At 52.0% G+C, this 17,424-nt stretch overlaps 1 protein-coding gene across 1 annotated transcript; it reads right to left on the bottom strand.

The window, feature by feature from the left end:
* Positions 1-3,391: 3,391 nt before the first annotated feature.
* Positions 3,392-16,916, bottom strand: LOC136304178 (olfactory receptor 14A16-like). The gene is made up of 3 exons (XM_066207808.1): positions 16,889-16,916; positions 4,442-4,446; positions 3,392-4,327 (listed from the first exon to the last, which is right to left on the bottom strand). The coding sequence occupies exon 3, from the start codon at positions 4,322-4,324 to the stop codon at positions 3,392-3,394; it is 933 nt and encodes a 310-aa protein (XP_066063905.1). The 5' UTR covers positions 4,325-4,327; positions 4,442-4,446; positions 16,889-16,916.
* Between the last annotated feature and the right edge of the window lie 508 nt (positions 16,917-17,424).

Genomic DNA, 17,424 nt, shown 5'->3' with positions numbered 1-17,424 from the left:
AGAGTCTTTTGTCCGTCATAGTTGGATATCGGCATTAGGGCGATATTCATATTTTTTTTAATAATTCATCCCTTGGGCTGAACCCCAGGAAAAAAACACTCATAACTCGTGGTCTAGAGATGCCTGTCTGGTCGAGTGCTGTTCAAGTTATGGTGACGAGGCGGAATCCAGCACGGATTGCTGTCAGGTTCTCTATGGTTCTGCCGACCGAGAGTGGTTTGTCTTAGCCCTTGGTTTCATGTTGGCTCGTTGTTTTTAGGGGTTTTTTCCGCTCCTTCTGGGCGCTGAGGTCCGTGGGAGTCTTCTTCATTTACATACCGGGTGGAGTCACCGGTTGCCGTGCGGGAGCCAGCAGGGCGGGAGCCGGCAGGGCAGGAACAGGTACTCGACGGGGAAGAATACAGTTCTAAAGGAAGAGACTTTGAGGTAAATAGCATTTAACAGGGAAAGCATTACAATAACAATGGGTATGGGGTAAACAGTATTTAACAAAGCAGACCTTTCAATAGGTACGAGATACTGCGATAAGTAGCCTTTAACGAGAGAAGGCAGGTATGGGGTAAACGGTATTTAACAAAAGAGACCTTTCAATAGGTACAAGATAACAAGGTCACCAGTATTTTAACTGAGAGAAGGCACCTTACAGTAGAAATCTTAACTGAGTTTAGAAATTTGTATTTTATTTCTTACATTGGAGACATGAAGACAACTGAAGAGAGAGAAAGAGCTCGTGAAGGTATTCTGTATTTTCATGAGCCCCACACTGGATTTGGGGCTGAGTCCAGGACGCTTAGGCATGGAGAGAGGGTTGAAGAAGCTGCTCAAGGAGGCAGAAGCCAAACTCCAAGTCCCTTGGAGCATCCCTGGGCCCCACTGAGGGCAGGGAGGGCCAAAGGCTCCCCAGGGACTGCTGAGAGCAGATCCTTGAGGCCAGGATTGCAGGGAGCCGCAGGCTGTGAGCAGGGAACTGCAATGCTGAGCAAGGCCTGGGCTGGTTGGAGGCAGCAGAAAGGCCAAGCCCTGAGCCCAGGCCTGGCACAGCAGGGCCTGTCCCTCCCGGGTGGCTCGGGGCTGCTTGTGGGGCAGTGGGATGGGAGGGGCAGCGAGGACAAATGGCACAAAGCTGCAAGCCCTGCCAGCCTCCTCAGGGAGGGGCCGGGCAGGAGCAAAGTGCAGCCCCTGAAAGGAAAGTTCCTTCTGTGGGGCCTGCAGAGGCGCTGGCAGAGCCCAGGGGACAAAGGCCTGGGTGCCTGTGGCCCTGCCAGCCCTGCCCAGCCCTTGGCCATGTGTCCTGCAGGCTGTGCCCCCTGTGCGTGCTGCTGCTGTGCCCTGGCCGGCTGCACACGCCCATCTCGCTGTCCCCCCAGCATTTCTCAGCCCAGCATTTCTGTGCCCTCCCTGGGCTCCCTGCACCCAGCGCTGCCGGCTCCTGGCACACAGAGCCAGGCCACGGCCCGGCCTCACGCTGGGACACCTGCTCCAAAATTCTGCCCTAGAGGGACTTTTCTTTTTGCTCAGCTCCAGACTGAACCTTTCAAGCTTTGGGGAGGTTTCCTTCTCATCCCACTGCCAAGGAAAGCTCTGTCTCCTGCTGTCCACAAACAGACAAGGGCTGGTGGGAGATGTGCTGATCAGAAGCTGTTTGGGGTACAATGACCATGAAATTATAGAGTTTTTATATATTCTGTGAAAGAAGGAGGGGCATCAACAAAATTCTGCAGTGCATTTACAGAGGGCAGACTTTGACCTCTTCAGGATGCAGATTTGGGGAGTGCCAAATCAAGTACTGACATTTTTAAGGGAAACAGCCCTTTAAAACAAAGGGGTCCAGGAAAGATGGACACAAATCAGGAAAGAAATCTTGAAGGAGCAGGAACAGCCTGTCCCTCTGCGCCAAAATATGAGCTAGCAAGGAAAATGACTGACCTGCTTGGACATGGGGCTTCAACAGGAACTCATGGGAAAAAAGGAGGGTTCATTGCTATTGGACAGAGGGGCAGGAAAATCAGGAAATGTTGAAGGATGTTGTCAGGTCATGCAGAAAGAAAACTAGAGAGGTGAAAGCTCAATTAGGACTTAACCAGGTGTCTTCTGTAAAGGATAATACAAATGGTTTTATAAATATATTACTGGCAAAAGGAGGCATAAAGACAACCTCCATTATTTATTAGATATGATTGGGGGGGAATATAGTAACTAAATTGAGGGAAGGGCTGAGGTACTTAGCCCTTTCTTTGCCTCTGTTTCCAACAATAAGACACGTCCTCAGGACAAGTGTTCTCCTGAGCTGGTAGATGGGCACAGGGAGCAGAACAGCCCCCCTGTAATCCAGGAGGAAGCAGCTGCTGACCTGCTGAGCCACTCAGATGCTCACAGGTGTCTCTGGGACCAGACAGGACCCCTCCAAGGGGGATGAGGGAGCTGGTGGATGAGCTCCCCAAGCTGCTCTCCATCATTTCTCACCAGTCCTGGCTCCCCAGGGAGGTCCCAGAGGACTGGAGGTGCCAATGCGAGCCCATCCCCAAGAAGGGCTGGCAGGAGGATCTGGGGAACTCCAGGCCTGTCAGCCTGACCTCGGTGCCCAGCAAGGTTATGGAACAGATCACCTTGAGTGCCATCACACGGCACCCACAGGATGGCCGAGGGATCAGACCCAGCCAGCGTGGATTTCAATATCTGCATTGATGGTCTGGATGAGGGGATTGAGTCCACCATCAGCAAATTTGCAGCTGACACCAAGCTGGGTGTGAGTGTGGATCTGCTGGAGGGTAGGAGGGCTCTGCACAGGGCCCTGGACAGGCTGGATCCAGGGCCCAAATCCCACAATGGGAGGTTTAACAAGACCAAGGGCCGGGTCCTGCACTTGGGCCACAACAACCCCTGCAGTGCTACAGGCTGGGGACAGAGCGGCTGGACAGTGGCCAGGCAGAAAGGGACCTGAGGGGACTGCTGGACAGCAGGCTGGACATGAGGCAGCAGTGTGCCCAGGTGGCCAAGAAGGCCAATGGCTCCTGGCCTGGATCAGGAATGGTGCGGCCAGCTGGGGCAGAGCTGCTGTGCCATCACTGATCTGTCCCCAGTTAGCACACAGACATTGCTGCTGCAGCTGCAGAGAAGTGAACAACAAGGGGATCTCCACTGAATACTTTGCTGGGAGACTCTTTAGTTCATTAAGAGCCACTGAGAGCACAGCTCCTCACTGACACAGTCTTTGACCACAGAAAATCCGGAGACAAACAAAACAAGTCAGGGCACAAACAATGGCCTTGCTTTGTGAACATCACTGAAAATTAAAACACAGTTAAAAAAAAAAAAAAAAAAAACAAGCAAAGCAACAAGTACTAACAAAGATGACTTTTATTAAAAATGATTGCAGAAACTGGCCAGCAGTTTAGTGTTTCTGAAATCGTCCAGTGATCAGTGTCCACACTGCAGCCTTGAGCTCCTGGTTCCTCAGGCTGTAGATGAGGGGGTTCAGGGCTGGAGGCACCACCGAGTACAGAACTGACAATGCCAGATCCAGGGATGGGGAGGAGATGGAGGGGGGCTTCAGATTGGCAAATGTGCCTGTGCTGAGGAAGAGAGAGACCACAGCCAGGTGAGGGAGGCAGGTGGAAAAGGCTTTGTGCCGACCCCGCTCAGAGGGGATCCTCAGCACAGCCCTGAAGATCTGCACATAGGAGAAAACCATGAACACGAAACAACCAGAAGCTAAACAGACACTAACAGCAAGAAGTCCAAGTTCCCTGAGTTTGGAGTGTGAGCAGGAGAGCTTGAGGATGTGTGGGATTTCACAGAAGAACTGACCCACGGCATTGCCATGGCACAGGGACAGGGAAAATGTATTGGCCGTGTGCAGCAGAGCGTAGAGAAAGCCACTGGCCCAGGCAGCTGCTGTCATGTGGGCACAAGCTCTGCTGCCCAGGAGGGTCCCGTAGTGCAGGGGTTTGCAGATGGACACGTAGCGGTCGTAGCACATGATGGTCAGGAGGGAAAACTCTGCTCCCATAAAGAAGAGAAAGAAAAACACCTGTTCAGCACACCCTTCATAGGAGATGGTCCTGGTGTCCCAGAGGGAATTGTGCATGGCTTTGGGGACAGTGGTGAGGATGGAGCCCAGGTCGGTGAGGGCCAGGTTGAGCAGGAAGAAGAACATGGGGCTGTGCAGGTGGTGGCCGCAGGCTACGGCGCTGATGACGAGGCCGTTGCCCAGGAGGGCAGCCAGGGAGATGCCCAGGAAGAGGCAGAAGTGCAGGAGCTGCAGCTGCCGCGTGTCTGCCAATGCCAGCAGGAGGAAGTGGCTGATGGAGCTGCTGTTGGACATTTGCTGTGTATGGACATGCCAACCTACAGAACGAGGAAAGACAATGACATTTGAGGGGGGATTACTCACTGAAAAGTTAAAGCCCTCTCTCACAGACCATTCCCTACCACTAAACACCTCGCCTTGACCTTGACCTGCAGGACACCTGGGAGTCAGCCCTGACCCCCAGTCAGTGCAGGGGAACAGTGAGGGCAGGTGCGAGTCCTGGTGGTTGAACTTGGACGAAGAATCTCCTCGTAAGGATCGGAAGCTGCCGGGCTGAAGGAATGGGGATTGCTGGTGGCAGAATGAGACATTCTGCTGCACCAGGGGAGAACAGAGTCCAGTGAGGTAGGAGGATTGTCTGAGCCTTAGTGCACACTGAGGGGAGCTGCTCTGTCCCTGTGACCTCTTCCCAGCTGCCCTGGACTTGCAGTTTTTGAGCTCCAATCCTGTGCTATCCTAGAAAGCCAGGAGACACTGCTGAGAGCAGAGGGATCCCTGACACACAAAGTGACCCCTGCCTTTCCCTAAATCAGGGAGATTCAGCTCATTCCCAGCCTGCCCTGCCCAGAGCTCCCCGGGGCAGAGGGAGCTGGGACACCCCATTGCTGTGCTCAGCCTGCACAGGAGGAGCCCAAGGGCTGGGCCTGAGCCTGCAGCTGGAACTGCAATTCCCAGAGAGCCCGTCAGCAATGCCAGCAGCACCTGGGCAAGGCAAGGAGAGAGAGAGCCGGGCCCTGAGGAAAAGCCTTTCCCTGCCCAGCCCTGCACAGCCCCTCCCAGGCAGCAGCAGTGCAGGACAGTGGCCCTCAGGCCCTGGTCAGCAGGGAATGGGCACATGGCAGGAGAGATGCCCTGCATCTCTGGGGCTGCTCTGCCGGCCCAGGAGGGGACTGGGGGCCCCGAGCCCCCGGGCTGAGGGCTGTGCTGGCTGGGAGGGGACACAAGAGCTGTGCTGCTCAGGGCAGTGTGTGCCCTGCAGGGCAGGGCCGGCAGGTGCCACATGGCCCCTGCAGCAGGGCTTCCCTCAGCACTGCCTCCCTCCCTCCCTGCCCACGGCTCTGCTGCTGGAGCTGTCCCAGCCCGAGCTGTTCCTGGTGCCCCGGGCTCCTTCCCTGCCAGAGCTGCCAGAGCCCAGCCCAGCCCTGGGCCAGCTCTGCCCTGCAGCTGCTCGGGGCTGCAGGATTAAAGAGCAGCTCCCCCAGGCCTGGGCACCATGGAAAAGTGATGCTGGATGGATCTGGAGGCTGGGGAAGTGGAGGCACTTGCTGAGGTTCCCAGGAATCCTCATCCTGATGCTTTAAGAGCCTCAGCCCTTGCTCTGCCCTGCACAGATAAGTTTCCATTGCTGCCAAGTTGAGTCAGGGAAAAATGGGAGCACAAATTCAGGAAAGCAGAAAGAAAAGCAGGAAACTCCTTCCCTGAATGAGCTCATGAAAAGTCCCCTCAGAAATTACCTGGGCATGAGCTGGAGCTCTGAGCAGCCCTGGCACACACAGCACCCTCTCCACAGCAGCAGGACCTACCCTGGCAGGAGTCACTCACTGCACCCACAGCTCCCCTCCAGCATCCATGGGAGCTGCCAGGCAGGCTGAGAGCTGCCCCTGGCAGGTGACAGATCCCCCGGCCTGGCCAAGAGCCCTCAGGGCTGCAGCACCTGCTCTGCACGACAGCCCTGGGCACCCCTGGCTGCAGCCCCAGCTTCAGCCCCTGCAGCCGTCCCTGGCAGCAGGAGCCGTCCTGTCCTGTCCCTCTGACGGTGCCCAGGGCAGCCCCGCTCTGGAGCACATCCTCCCCCAAAGCAGAAAGGGCAGCAGAGCCATCCTTACAGTGCTGTCAGTCCTGTCCTGGGTCAGCTTTAGGAGATCCCTGCAGCCAGAGACTGACTGTGTCTGAAGTGGTGAACATTTCTTCACAAAGAAACTCAGAATTTTCCTTCCAGGTGTTTAAGCCTCTGTCTGCTTCACAGCTCTCAGGTACCTGCAGGCAGTGCCCTCAGCCCTGTTGGGCTGGGAGTGAAGCTGCTCCTGAGGAGAAATGTCTTTTTAAAGCTCTTCTTGGTTGCCAGGAGGTGCCTCTGTTTCAGGAGCCCGGCTCAGCTCAGCAGCCCAGACACAGCACCAGGATTTTAATGACCCTCTTGGGGCTTTGGTGTTGTTTACATCAGACTCAGTCCCCAAGGGAGTGTTTAAAAAACTTCCTGAGAACTCCTAATCAGATTGAAACTCCAAAGTTTCTTGAAGTTTTAATGGGTCCCACTGACAGACATGACTGAGAAAATGTCCCCAGGTTCCAGTTAGAGCAGAATAGTGTAGGCACTGATGACAGGTGGGGACAAACAAGGCAAAGGTGTCTGTGATGCTGAGCAAACCTGCATGTGTTTCAGGAATGCAAAGGGCCAAGGCCTGAGCCCCAGCCCCTGCCAAGGCACATCCTGTCCCTCCCTCAGTGCTCAGGGCTCTTCCCGGCCCACTGGGATGTGGGGATGTGCAATGCCAAGGGCAGCAGCATGGGGCGGCCCCTGCCAGGCTGCTGAGCAGGGACAAGGAGGCAATGAGGCCCCAGGCCTGCAAGGGTCACTTGTCTCCTCCTCATGGCTCAGGCCCAGGCCCAGCAGCCATGGCCAAAGTGCTGCAGGAGTTGGCTCTGTCAGGGCCTTGCAGCTGCTGCCCATCCCTGTGCCCTGTGCAGCCCAGGCTGTGCTACGGTGTCCGTGCCCTGCGCCTCTGTCCCTGCAGGCTGTCGTCATCCCCCGGCTGCCCCACCTGGCTGGGCCCTTCCTTTGCTGACAGCTCTGCGTCCTGCCTGCCTCTGCCTGGCCACACAGAGCCTTGGGCTGCTCCAGACTCTTTCTGGGGGACATGTTGCAGCACAGCCCTGCCCTGGGACAGAAATTCCTCTCCCTCTGTGTCCAGTCTGGTCCTCCACTGCTGCCCTTGGTATCATTCTTTATTTTTGAAGCTATTTTCTGCTCTGAAGAAGAGCTCTAATATTTTTGAAACCACCTTTCAATTCCTGCCAGGCTACTCTTTTTCTATTCTCAGTTTTCACACCACTGAGCCCTGGGCCCTCATTCTCTATATGAGTCATGTGCTTAAGGCCTCCAAATTTCATCTTGGGTGTCTTTTGTGTCCTCCAAGGTCTTTTCAGATTAAAACATTGTGATCATACATAACCCAAGAAAGACTCTGTTTATTTTTAGGCCTTTAGTGGCAGAGGAAGGGGAATGCCTTTAAAATGGACAAGGATAAATTTAGATTTGATATAAGGACAAAATATTTTATGGTAGGTTGACAAGACAGAAAAACAGGTTGTCAGTGGGAGTGGATGTCCCATCCCAAAGATGTTCAAAGTCAGGAGATATTAGCATCCTGCACCCTGGTCCAGTGGTAGCTGTGCCTTCCCATAGCAGGGACAGTGCAGTAGAGGATATTTTTGGGCCATTCTAATTAAAAAAAAAAAAAAAATTACTTCAAGGAAAGTTCTGACACTTCTTCCTGAAAGACTCACCAAGGGAGTCTATGGCAGAGCTTTCCTGCATGACCTTGCCAGTTGAGCATGGGGGGGTTCTGAGACACATGATAAGCATCCACAAAGGGCATTTGGAGCCTGTGCAAGATTTCCCATGGGATGTCTGAGAAAAGAACAGAGGAACGGAAAGGATTCAGAGATCAAAGTGGTTTTATGAGGAACAGGCATAAGAAAACAGAGAGAAAGAAGGATAAAAACAATATCATAATGTATAAAAAGCATTTACACTATTTGCTGGTCAGGACAAGTTTTGGATGTGCCCTGTAGCTGATCCCCAAAGCCTGTGGAATTTTCCTAAACCCTTGATTGCCAACAACTCTCTGGGACAAGGCAGCTCTCTCTGCTGTGGTACTGAGGGATGTCCAAGTGCCAGATACTGGAGTGGGGACCACAAACCATCAGGGTCTCAGCTTATATCCAGGCTGGAATGCTTGGTTCCTCCCTCTGGGCGGAGCATCTCACAATGGGATAGTGAGTCATGTGATAAGGCCTGATGGGCCCATTAACAGCAGGTAGTCCAGGAGGGGGTCATCTGTGAGCTGCGCAGCAAAGGTGCTGATGGGCCCATTAACAGAAGATAAGCCAGAGTGGAGGAGGCAGGGAGCACTGCCTCACCTGGTTTCAACAGTTCATGAAGATAGTGATAGAATAGACTTCAACCCAGGACATTGCCCCTCTCCGCAGACACGTGAGCGTTGTCCGCTTTCAGGATGACCCAGGCTGTGTCAGGGGGTGCTGCTACATGGACACGAGACAGCCGGTCCTGTCCTGCCGGGTCCCAGCAGTGCATCGCAGCAGTCCCGTATCCCCATCAGGATGCCGGCCAAGAGAGGTCCTGGAAGCTGAGGGAGCTGATTTGAAGCCGGTGCGGGTGCCTACAGGTCAAGGCCAAGGGCGTTCCCTCAGGATCGAGCAGTCCTGAGAGGTCTCTAGAATTCAAAGAAATCAGCAGACAAATGCATTGTCCACCAAAAGCTCTTTGATTGGCAGGAGGTTATGGCTCTGCACCCCACCACAAGGCTTCTTTGCCACGTCCAAATTGCAGTGGCTTTCTGTAGGAATTCTATCAAAAATACCTTCCGTCTTTAGACTGCTGAGGTGATTCCATAGGCAGGGGCTTAGAAAGAAACACATTGCGTCAGAATCCTAGACTTGAAGCTAATATCCACCTGCTGGCCAGGAGGAGTCTCAGCGCACCAAAGCAGCTCATCTTCCTCACCCCTTCCCTGCACAGGGCTGATTCTGTAGCCGCCCTTAGGTCTTCCCCAAGGCTATGTCTAAAGCTTTTTGTCAAGTCACTTTCTTGTCAAGTTAGGCTTCTAGGTTTTTCTTATGTGAACTGGTGCTAAGTACTTCTGGATATCTGTGCTAAGTACTCTTCACTTCTGTGAATTGCCTGTGCTTCCTTACATCAAACAAAGGCCTTGTTTGGTTCCTAAATGTGCCTGATGCTGGCCCAAGTCTTTTGGCACTGCTTGCTTTCCTGTGGCATGTTCTACCTGCCTCGAGAGTAAAGAGGGAGCTGGAGAAGGAGCTTGCCAGGCTGCTCTCCATCCTTTACCAGCAGTCCTGCTTAAGCGGACAAGTCCGAGATGAGCGCAAATGGAACAGCCGAGCACGGGAAGGGTGGGTGGGAAGGATGATCCAGGAACCGTAGGCCTGGCAGCCTGAGCTTGCTGCCGGGGAAGGCCTTGGAGCACATCCTCCTGAGTGCCATGCCACGGCACGTGCAGGGAACCAGGGGGTGGGAAAGCTCTGCGGAGGGATGGGGACAGCTGCGGGTCTTGGCAGGGTGTTGAGCTGGGGTTGGTGTTGCTGGGCGTGTTGGGGAAGGAGTCGTCTGGAAGAGGAGAGGTCTAGGCTGGAACTGGAGTCACTTTGAAGGCACCACCTGTGGTATGGCACAGCTTTGGTTATGGAGGACAGAAGGAATAGCTGGGACTTATCAAAAGCCTGATGTCTCTGTGGAAGTGAAGAAGGACTCAAGAAAAATGCAGAACACTTCCACCAGCCAAACACAGGTCCCCAATGGGAAAAAAAACACAAACAAAACCTTGTGACCTCCAGAAGGAGCCCATGCACCCTTGGGCTAGAGTGCTGCAGAAGCCAAGACATAGAGCTTCACTGAGCCAGATGCTCACCTGGAGCACCAGCCCTTTGGTGCCTCAACATGGCAGATCAAAGACCATTTCCCAGCTGTCACTGGCTGGGGCAAATGCTAGGTCCTGGCAGGATTGCAGCACTCAGGATCTTTAGCCAGCAGCAGCAAGTGCTGGCTGGGCAGAAACTTGCACCTCTGCCTTGCACTAAAGACAGCACCCTCCAGAATTGGCATTTACTATCTTCAGGAAAATCTGACTCTGCTGTCACCACAGCTGTAGGGTTGTGGGAACTTTGCTCATTTTGCTCCTCTTTGGCCTCTTCTCCAGCAGAAGAGAGAGCCATCAGCACTGCAGGTGGCTGAGGAGCTACCACTAACTGTAGCAATGTATCTGCAGCAATGTATCTGCATAACTTGGAATACAAAGTACTCAAGCCCAACTACCACCTAGAGATATTAGTTGCAAGTAGCAGCTCTTTGGGAATATATCAAGGCCACAGAGACACAAACTGGTCTAAAAAGAAGAGGAGCCTGGGAAATTGAATACCAGGACAAGAAGAATGAGCTAGAGGCCATGAAGGCTCGGAATTATAGCCAATCAAATTGCCTAAGGGACGTGTGCTGAGCCAACAAAGCAGACGAACCAATCAAGAAAGGCATGAAGGTGTGAACAGTGGCCTTACAATCTATAAACATAGTGTAATGTAAATATGAAACGGCTTCTGCAGAAATCCTATCGGTTCTGTCGTTCAGAGGTACTGAGCTCCCACAAATATCATTCAGATGTATTTGCTGGCAGCCAGAAATGAAAATTCAGGATTCAAGCTGTAGCCCGAAAGAGCAGGGAGATGCTCGAGGAGGCACCACCTTTGTTTTAGCAATTCAGCAAGCGAGCGAGTCCTTCTGTGAAAGGAACCACTACCCTCCTTGCCTTCCTTCTGGCACCTGAGAAGGACAAAGACTGTCCCAAATGCAATTTGCAGGCTGCCACAAGTCTGTGCTTCTTGTGTCTTTTCAACACAGCTCTACCCAAAGCTGCAGCCACAGCTGACACCAGAGAGGAAAGCCCCTGAGAGCAGCAGAGTCTGTGGGGGCTGTTGGCATTTATCTCTCCTTCTGTGGCAGTGTTGAGTGCTTTACAAACCTCTCCAAAAGTCCAAGAAACAAAAGAGCCACAAAGAAAGGAGAAAGCGTTTAGATCTTGGAGTGCAAGCCAGCCCAGACTGGAGATCTCTGCTGGAAATGCCTAAAACCTGCAGGATGCAGAAGGGCTCTGTCAGAAGGCAGATGAGGCATTTTGCTCTCAAGTGCATGGCCACTGGGCCTGAAGCATTGAGGATTACTGCCTCAGCTCAGAAGGAGAGTTTCTTCTTTCTTCTCGGGTTTCAGTCTCTAAATTATGCAGTTCTAATCCTGACCATGGAGTATTTCCTTCAGCAAACTCTTGGAAAGAAAGCTATGATAGGGGGTAGGTTTCTCTTTCAGGCAAGCAAGATTCTTCTCCCTCTGTAAATGTGGCCAGCTGATTATAGCTATACAAAAATGCAGAGGAAATTAACACACTGCTGTCCCACACTTGAGAGAGCAGGAGATCTACCAGGCCATTTTCCTTGCTCCAGGCAAGACCTTGGCAGTGTGACCATTTGACAATTTGACAATGCCTTCTGGCCACGCTTACAAATTCTGACTGGTACTGAGAGATGGGACAGTCTAGCCTCAGTGTCTGAACATTTTTGCAGCTTGCCTGACTTCAGACTTGATAGATATTCTACCAGGAAAACACCTGGCCCATGGTTTTGTGGTTGGACTCACCCGCTGCCGATGTTTTGGACTTTGATGTATTTTGTCATGGGATTTTCCATGCTCACAATTGTCCCTGAGGAAAACAAAATTCCAGATGCTGACTTTCAAGCAGAGATCCCAGCTTCCAGGAGATACCTAAAAATGCAGCCCCCTTGCTGGGGCTCTGAACACTTTGTGGTCAGCTGGGTGACAACAACAAAACAACCAGACAGACAGCTCTGAAGCAGAAATGGCCAGAAGAGACTGATTTTCTCCAGAAGTTCCTCTGGGGAATCCTAAATGTCCCTGTGATATCAAACCGAGGAGGAATATTTGGTCCACCTACGCTGCCACGTGCACACAATACGCTATCCTCCGGACAACAAATACACAAGACATACTCAGTAGCTCCAGGGAGTCCTCCTCGATCTGCTGTTGCTGAGCAGCAGCTGTGTCAGCGCAGGAGATGAACCGACTGCCCGGGATCACCGTCTCAGCTTGGGGAGCAAAGGCTCCTTGACACAATGCTCCTGCTGCAGCTGGTTTGGTGCAAGAGCCTGTGTAGATCTGGGAGAAGAAATTAGTTTGGTTCAGAAAGGTGGCTGGCAGAGATGACCCTGAGATGCCGTTCCAAATGCCAGCCCTTAGGAAGATGCTGTCAGCATGCCACACGCAGGGCTCTTCAAATGGATTTTTTGCACGTCCACTTCCCTTTGACTGGATGGGCCAAAGCCAAAGGCTGGTGTTACTGCAGTTCATGGTCAGATTTATGTTCCATTTTCAAGGATCTTCTAAAGGAGGACTGCCACAAGGACCATTCCACCTCCTCCCAAGGGCTCTTTTCCCCCTCCAAGGGCTGCAGACACTCTTGCAGTTCCTTGTTCAAATGTTCTACCTCCTCCCACGGAGTGCTCTTGTCCTCCACCACGTTCAGGTCATGCTCAACCGGCAGCACTTCTGGTGGAGACAGTTCCTGTGCCTCATGCTGACCTTGGGGCTCCTTCTTGCCAGTTATTTGCTGGAAGCATTTGCAGGCTGCCTGGCCAGATGTCAACACTTCCACCTCGAGTCAAACAGAAGAAAGCAGTCAGAGACTACAGCTCGTCCCTGTTAGCCAAGAGTCATCAGCTGTGAGCAAAGGGAAAGAAGAGATTTACAAGGGCTACAGACAGCTTGTTTCCATCCTCTGTCTTGGACACAATGTTCCACTGTTAAAACACCTCAAGAAACAAGGAGAGTAGGAAGAGGCCAGCAGGAATCAGTTTGGATGACTGCTGGCCAAAAGGCCAAAGGACTACTTCCGTTGTCCAGGGCAGCAGTTGAGATTCAAGATACCAAGAAATGTCCTTCAGAACGGCTGTGACAGACACGGCAGCAGGATGGCCCTCAGAGGCATCACCCCAACCCCCTGCACATGGTTTCATATATTAAATCACTGCCACAAAATTAATTGCATCAGAATAGAGGTCGCTTTAAAAGTCTCTGGTGGTTATTTGGGAAAGATTTCATGCCTCGAATTCTCCTTTGATGGTCAAGAGCCTCTGAAAACAAATTTCTCCCCTTTAAATATATTGAAGCTATCTTTTCAGCAGGCCCACTCTCTTTATTCTCCCACCTAAGATAAACACTTGCACTGCTAGGAGGGAATACAGGACTAACAACTGTCTGGTAAAGCTTAAGGAATTCACAGTTTGTTATGGTCAAACATTTCCCAACATTTTCCACTGCACTCTCTTGCCAGCAGACATCACCAACCTGTTCCATTCCCCTTGCAGAACCCTGTACCTGCTATCCATGGGCAGCCAGGAGGAGAGGCAGTCACAGAGGAGACGCACCTGCCACACCAGGCAGCAACCAAAACCCTCTCGAGTCACAGCTGCAGGCCTGTAACTGCACAGAATGCTCTGGCTGCCCCACTCCTTCTGGCCTTTTGGCTGGAAATGCATTTTCTGCCTCATGTAGAAGTACCACAGCTGTGCAAACAGGGGCGGATGGGCCATATTCCAAAGGCACCGCAGTGTGGAAGAAGTGGTACCCTAATGACTGAAAAATAAAACAACGCACTTTTGCGACATCACTGTAGCAGGTAATGTCAAATCTGGCCTTTAACTGGAGGCCTCCAGGGGCAGATATGGAAAAACACCCGCCCCACATAGGGCAAATGTGGTTTTACAAGTGTGGAACATTAGCGTAATTGACAAGAATTCCCAATTAGAAGCACAAATATTGAGGAAATATCCCTGCTTTGCTCCCACCTCCTCTGGAGCCCCTCTTTCTTGCTCCTAGCTGTACTGCCTATCAGTACTGCTGTTTCAACCTTGGCTCCCAGAGGAGGCAAGATAAGATAGGAGCCTTTGGAACGTGTTTTGTCTTTCTGCCTATCCGAGGAGGAAAAGTACTGAAGTTACCTAGGAACTATATAACTATACAACAGTAGTCTACAGAGCTAGGAATATATATGAAGGAAATAGAAAAGCAGAAATCATGTTGGCATTAGAAGGAGACCATTCCCCAATTCCTAACCATACCAAAATCACCATCAACAGGATTTTCCATCTTGAATAAACAATGGACAATTCAGAAAGGTAATGTAGATTTTATGCACAGGGTGACAAGGAAGGGAATCTTCCAATGGAGTTGAGGTTTGATAGAGTTTTTATTCTGACTCCCACTCAGGGCTTGAACTGGAGAGAGTCATCCTGAAATGGTCATCACCCCCTCCTGAACTGCCTGCATTGCTTCACTGCAATGATCAGAGATGCCCATCTGGAGAGAGGCTCAGCTGGCATCAAATAGGGTTGCAGCACAAAGGGAAAACAACAATAACAACAGCAGCAGCAACAACAACAGCAATAATGGAACCATTACTTTGCAAACTCAGTGCCTCAGAGGATCAAGAGAGATTCCCTGGTTTCCAGAAATATGCTGAAATAGGACTGGCAGGACACTCTGCACCTCTGCCTTCATGTCCAGGACCTTGCTATCACAGGCTCATATGGCCCACAATCCCACTAATCCATTCATCGAGGTGTCTTCAGCAGCAGCAGTGGCGCAGCTGAAAAACGTCAGGCAGCAGTTCCCATTCCCTGTGCATGCATGGCAGTGGGGCCAGCACTGCCAGGGCCAGGGCCAGGGCAGAGAGCACAGGCAGCACCAATGCCGAGGAGCCACTGCTCTGACACTGCCAGTGGGACTTCCACTGAGATGAGGCATCTGGGCATGCCATGAGCACTGAGATGGTTTTTGCAGTGCGGCGAGGCAGCTCAGGTGCCTACCTGAGCCTTGAGTAGGCAGCAGCTAGCTCTGCCAGCAGCACCATATGGCCAGAGAGCTGCTGTGTTTCAGACTCACAGCAAAGCCCACCCAGCAGGACAATTTCCATGTCAGAACTGCAGAAGCGCTTTCCTCTTGTTACCTTGGTGCATCCCAGAGCGGAAGTTTGGACTCCGTGACAGAGAATCTGCTCACCCAAGAGACTGACGACTCCGCTCACAAGGAGCTCAGCACAACCAGAGTGTTGGCAATCCCTGTGGGACCAGCTGAAGATGCCATTGCAGCCGAGGGGACAGCACCACTGCCTGGAAAAGGACAATTCTGGTGAAGTACTAAGGACTCAACAACAGGCCCTAAGCCAAAGCTCACCTCCAGACGACCCTTCCAACCAAACATCGTATTTGTATTGGCTCATAAACAAAACAGGCATGACCATTACCGGTATGACAGATGAATCCGGTTGGTAGTGCAACAGGTGTTTACCTTTCCACACTTAGAAGCCAGACAAGGCCACGGAATCAGATCTGTGTGGTCTTGTTTGAAGATCTATGGTCAAAGCAGACTGCCTTGGTTCCTCTCTGAGCCCGGGCCGAGAGAAGGATGAAATCAGATGTTCCTGCACTAGAAGTTTTGGCAGCTTGTTTATTCAACAGAATAAAATCTGGGGCCTCTAACAGCAAAGTCTGCGGCCTGGCCTGTGGGTGGGCGAGCTGCATAGGAATTACAAAGCATATGGGTAACTGGCGATGTACCTTTCTTAATCCCTACAGGCAGTCTTCTGCTGTAACAATCAGGTGCATTGCTTAGCTTATCCTTTGGTACTCCTTTGCTGCTTTGCACTCCAGCAAAAGCCGCTTATTCCTTACGCCGGTGTTGGCGTCTCTGGTGCTGACTGCTGGCAAAACAGCGACACGTTTGCTTCAGAGTTGGACTAGGTGGATGCACAAGATGGCAGCCAGGGCTGAGGCAGCCAAGAACAACATGGCGGCCAGGGCTGGAGCAGCCACGCCCAAGATGGCGGCCAGAGAGCAGAGGCAGCCACGCACAAGATGGCGGCTGGGGCAGGCCGAGCCCTCAGCCGTCTGTTGAAATGGACATTAACAGACACCCGGGAAACGGAGACGGCGTGGCGCCTCTGCTCTGCGCACACCGACATAGACCAGCCACTTGGGAACGTCGGCTGGCAGTATTTTGATGTCGAGGCAATTCAAATAGGTGAACAGAGGAAGAAACTCAAGGGTTTGAATGTTTTGAAATAAAAACTTTTCTTTTTTTTCCAGAAGAGGGCCAAAAGCATTTCCTGTGCAGATGGGCTTGGTTTAGCATCAAGAAGCATCACAAGTGGTTTCGTCCAGGCAGGAGTCACAGTGACTGTGAGGCGATGAAAACGGAGATGGGATCCGCTTGAGGCGGATGGTGCAGTGGCTGCTCACCTGCCATGTGTATCCCTCGCGGTACCTCTTTACTTAGAACACTGTGAAGACCCTACAGAATAGAAATGCAAATCAAAACTGCAGCAGGAAGTGCAGTGCAGCTGAGGTTGTTCTTAATGGGATTCTTCCAGCTGAGCAGAGACACTCTGTTCAGCAGACGCACAGGCAGGGGCTTCTTGGAGCGCTGCTGTGGCGCCCATTATTTGGAGTAGGGGATGGCTTTGGGGACAGTGGTGAGGATGGAGCCCAGGTCGGTGAGGGCCAGGTTGAGCAGGAAGAAGAACATGGGGCTGTGCAGGTGGTGGCCGCAGGCTACGGCGCTGATGACGAGGCCATTGCCCAGGAGGGCAGCCAGGGAGATGCCCAGGAAGAGGCAGAAGTGCAGGAGCTGCAGCTGCTGCGTGTCTGCCAGTGCCAGCAGGAGGAAGTGGCTGATGGAGCGGCTGTTGGACATTTCTTCACTCTGGGCATGGTGGACTGTTGAAAGAAGACATTGAGAAGCTGTGACAGATTTCCTTGATTCAATCCTATGTCTTATTAGGAATTCCCTCAAAAGTATTTCTGTTGTTTTGCAGAAAATTCAGTAAAGTTTTATTTTTGAGTTCATTTTTGTGCTGCTTAGTTACTGCCACATCTTCAGCATTGCTCTCAGCCTGAACACTGGGGAGCCCAGAGGGAAAACAGAGCCTGTGACCCAGTGCAATCAGACCAGCTGGTCCTGCACAGGTACCCTTTGCTCATTACACCTCCCTCTACTTCAGGGTGATTGGACTTAAACCTTTCTTGAAAAATAAAGTGGACTTTCTGTAAGCTGCAATTTCAAAATTAATTTCCCTACACTTTTCTCTCCCTTTTTTTCTGTGTTGTTGTATAGGAAGGGATATCCAGGGCTTGTCTTGCTCTCTCCTACCTGGAGTTGTGCCTACTGGGAGCTGTTTCTCTCTATCCAAGCCTTGTCCCTGCCAGTGCTCCCAGAGCCCAGCCCAGCCCTGGGGGCT

The sequence above is a fragment of the Chamaea fasciata genome, unplaced genomic scaffold, assembly GCF_029207755.1.
Source record: "Chamaea fasciata isolate MVZ Bird 193981 ecotype frontalis unplaced genomic scaffold, bChaFas1.0.hap1 SCAF_56, whole genome shotgun sequence".
NCBI lineage: Eukaryota > Metazoa > Chordata > Aves > Passeriformes > Sylviidae > Chamaea > Chamaea fasciata.
This window is presented reverse-complemented; position numbering and strand designations above follow the sequence as displayed.

Excerpts from the sequence above, each read along its gene's own strand:
- LOC136304178 (XM_066207808.1), bottom strand. The coding sequence starts at position 4,324 with ATGTCCAACAGCAGCTCCATCAGCCACTTCCTCCTGCTGGCATTGGCA.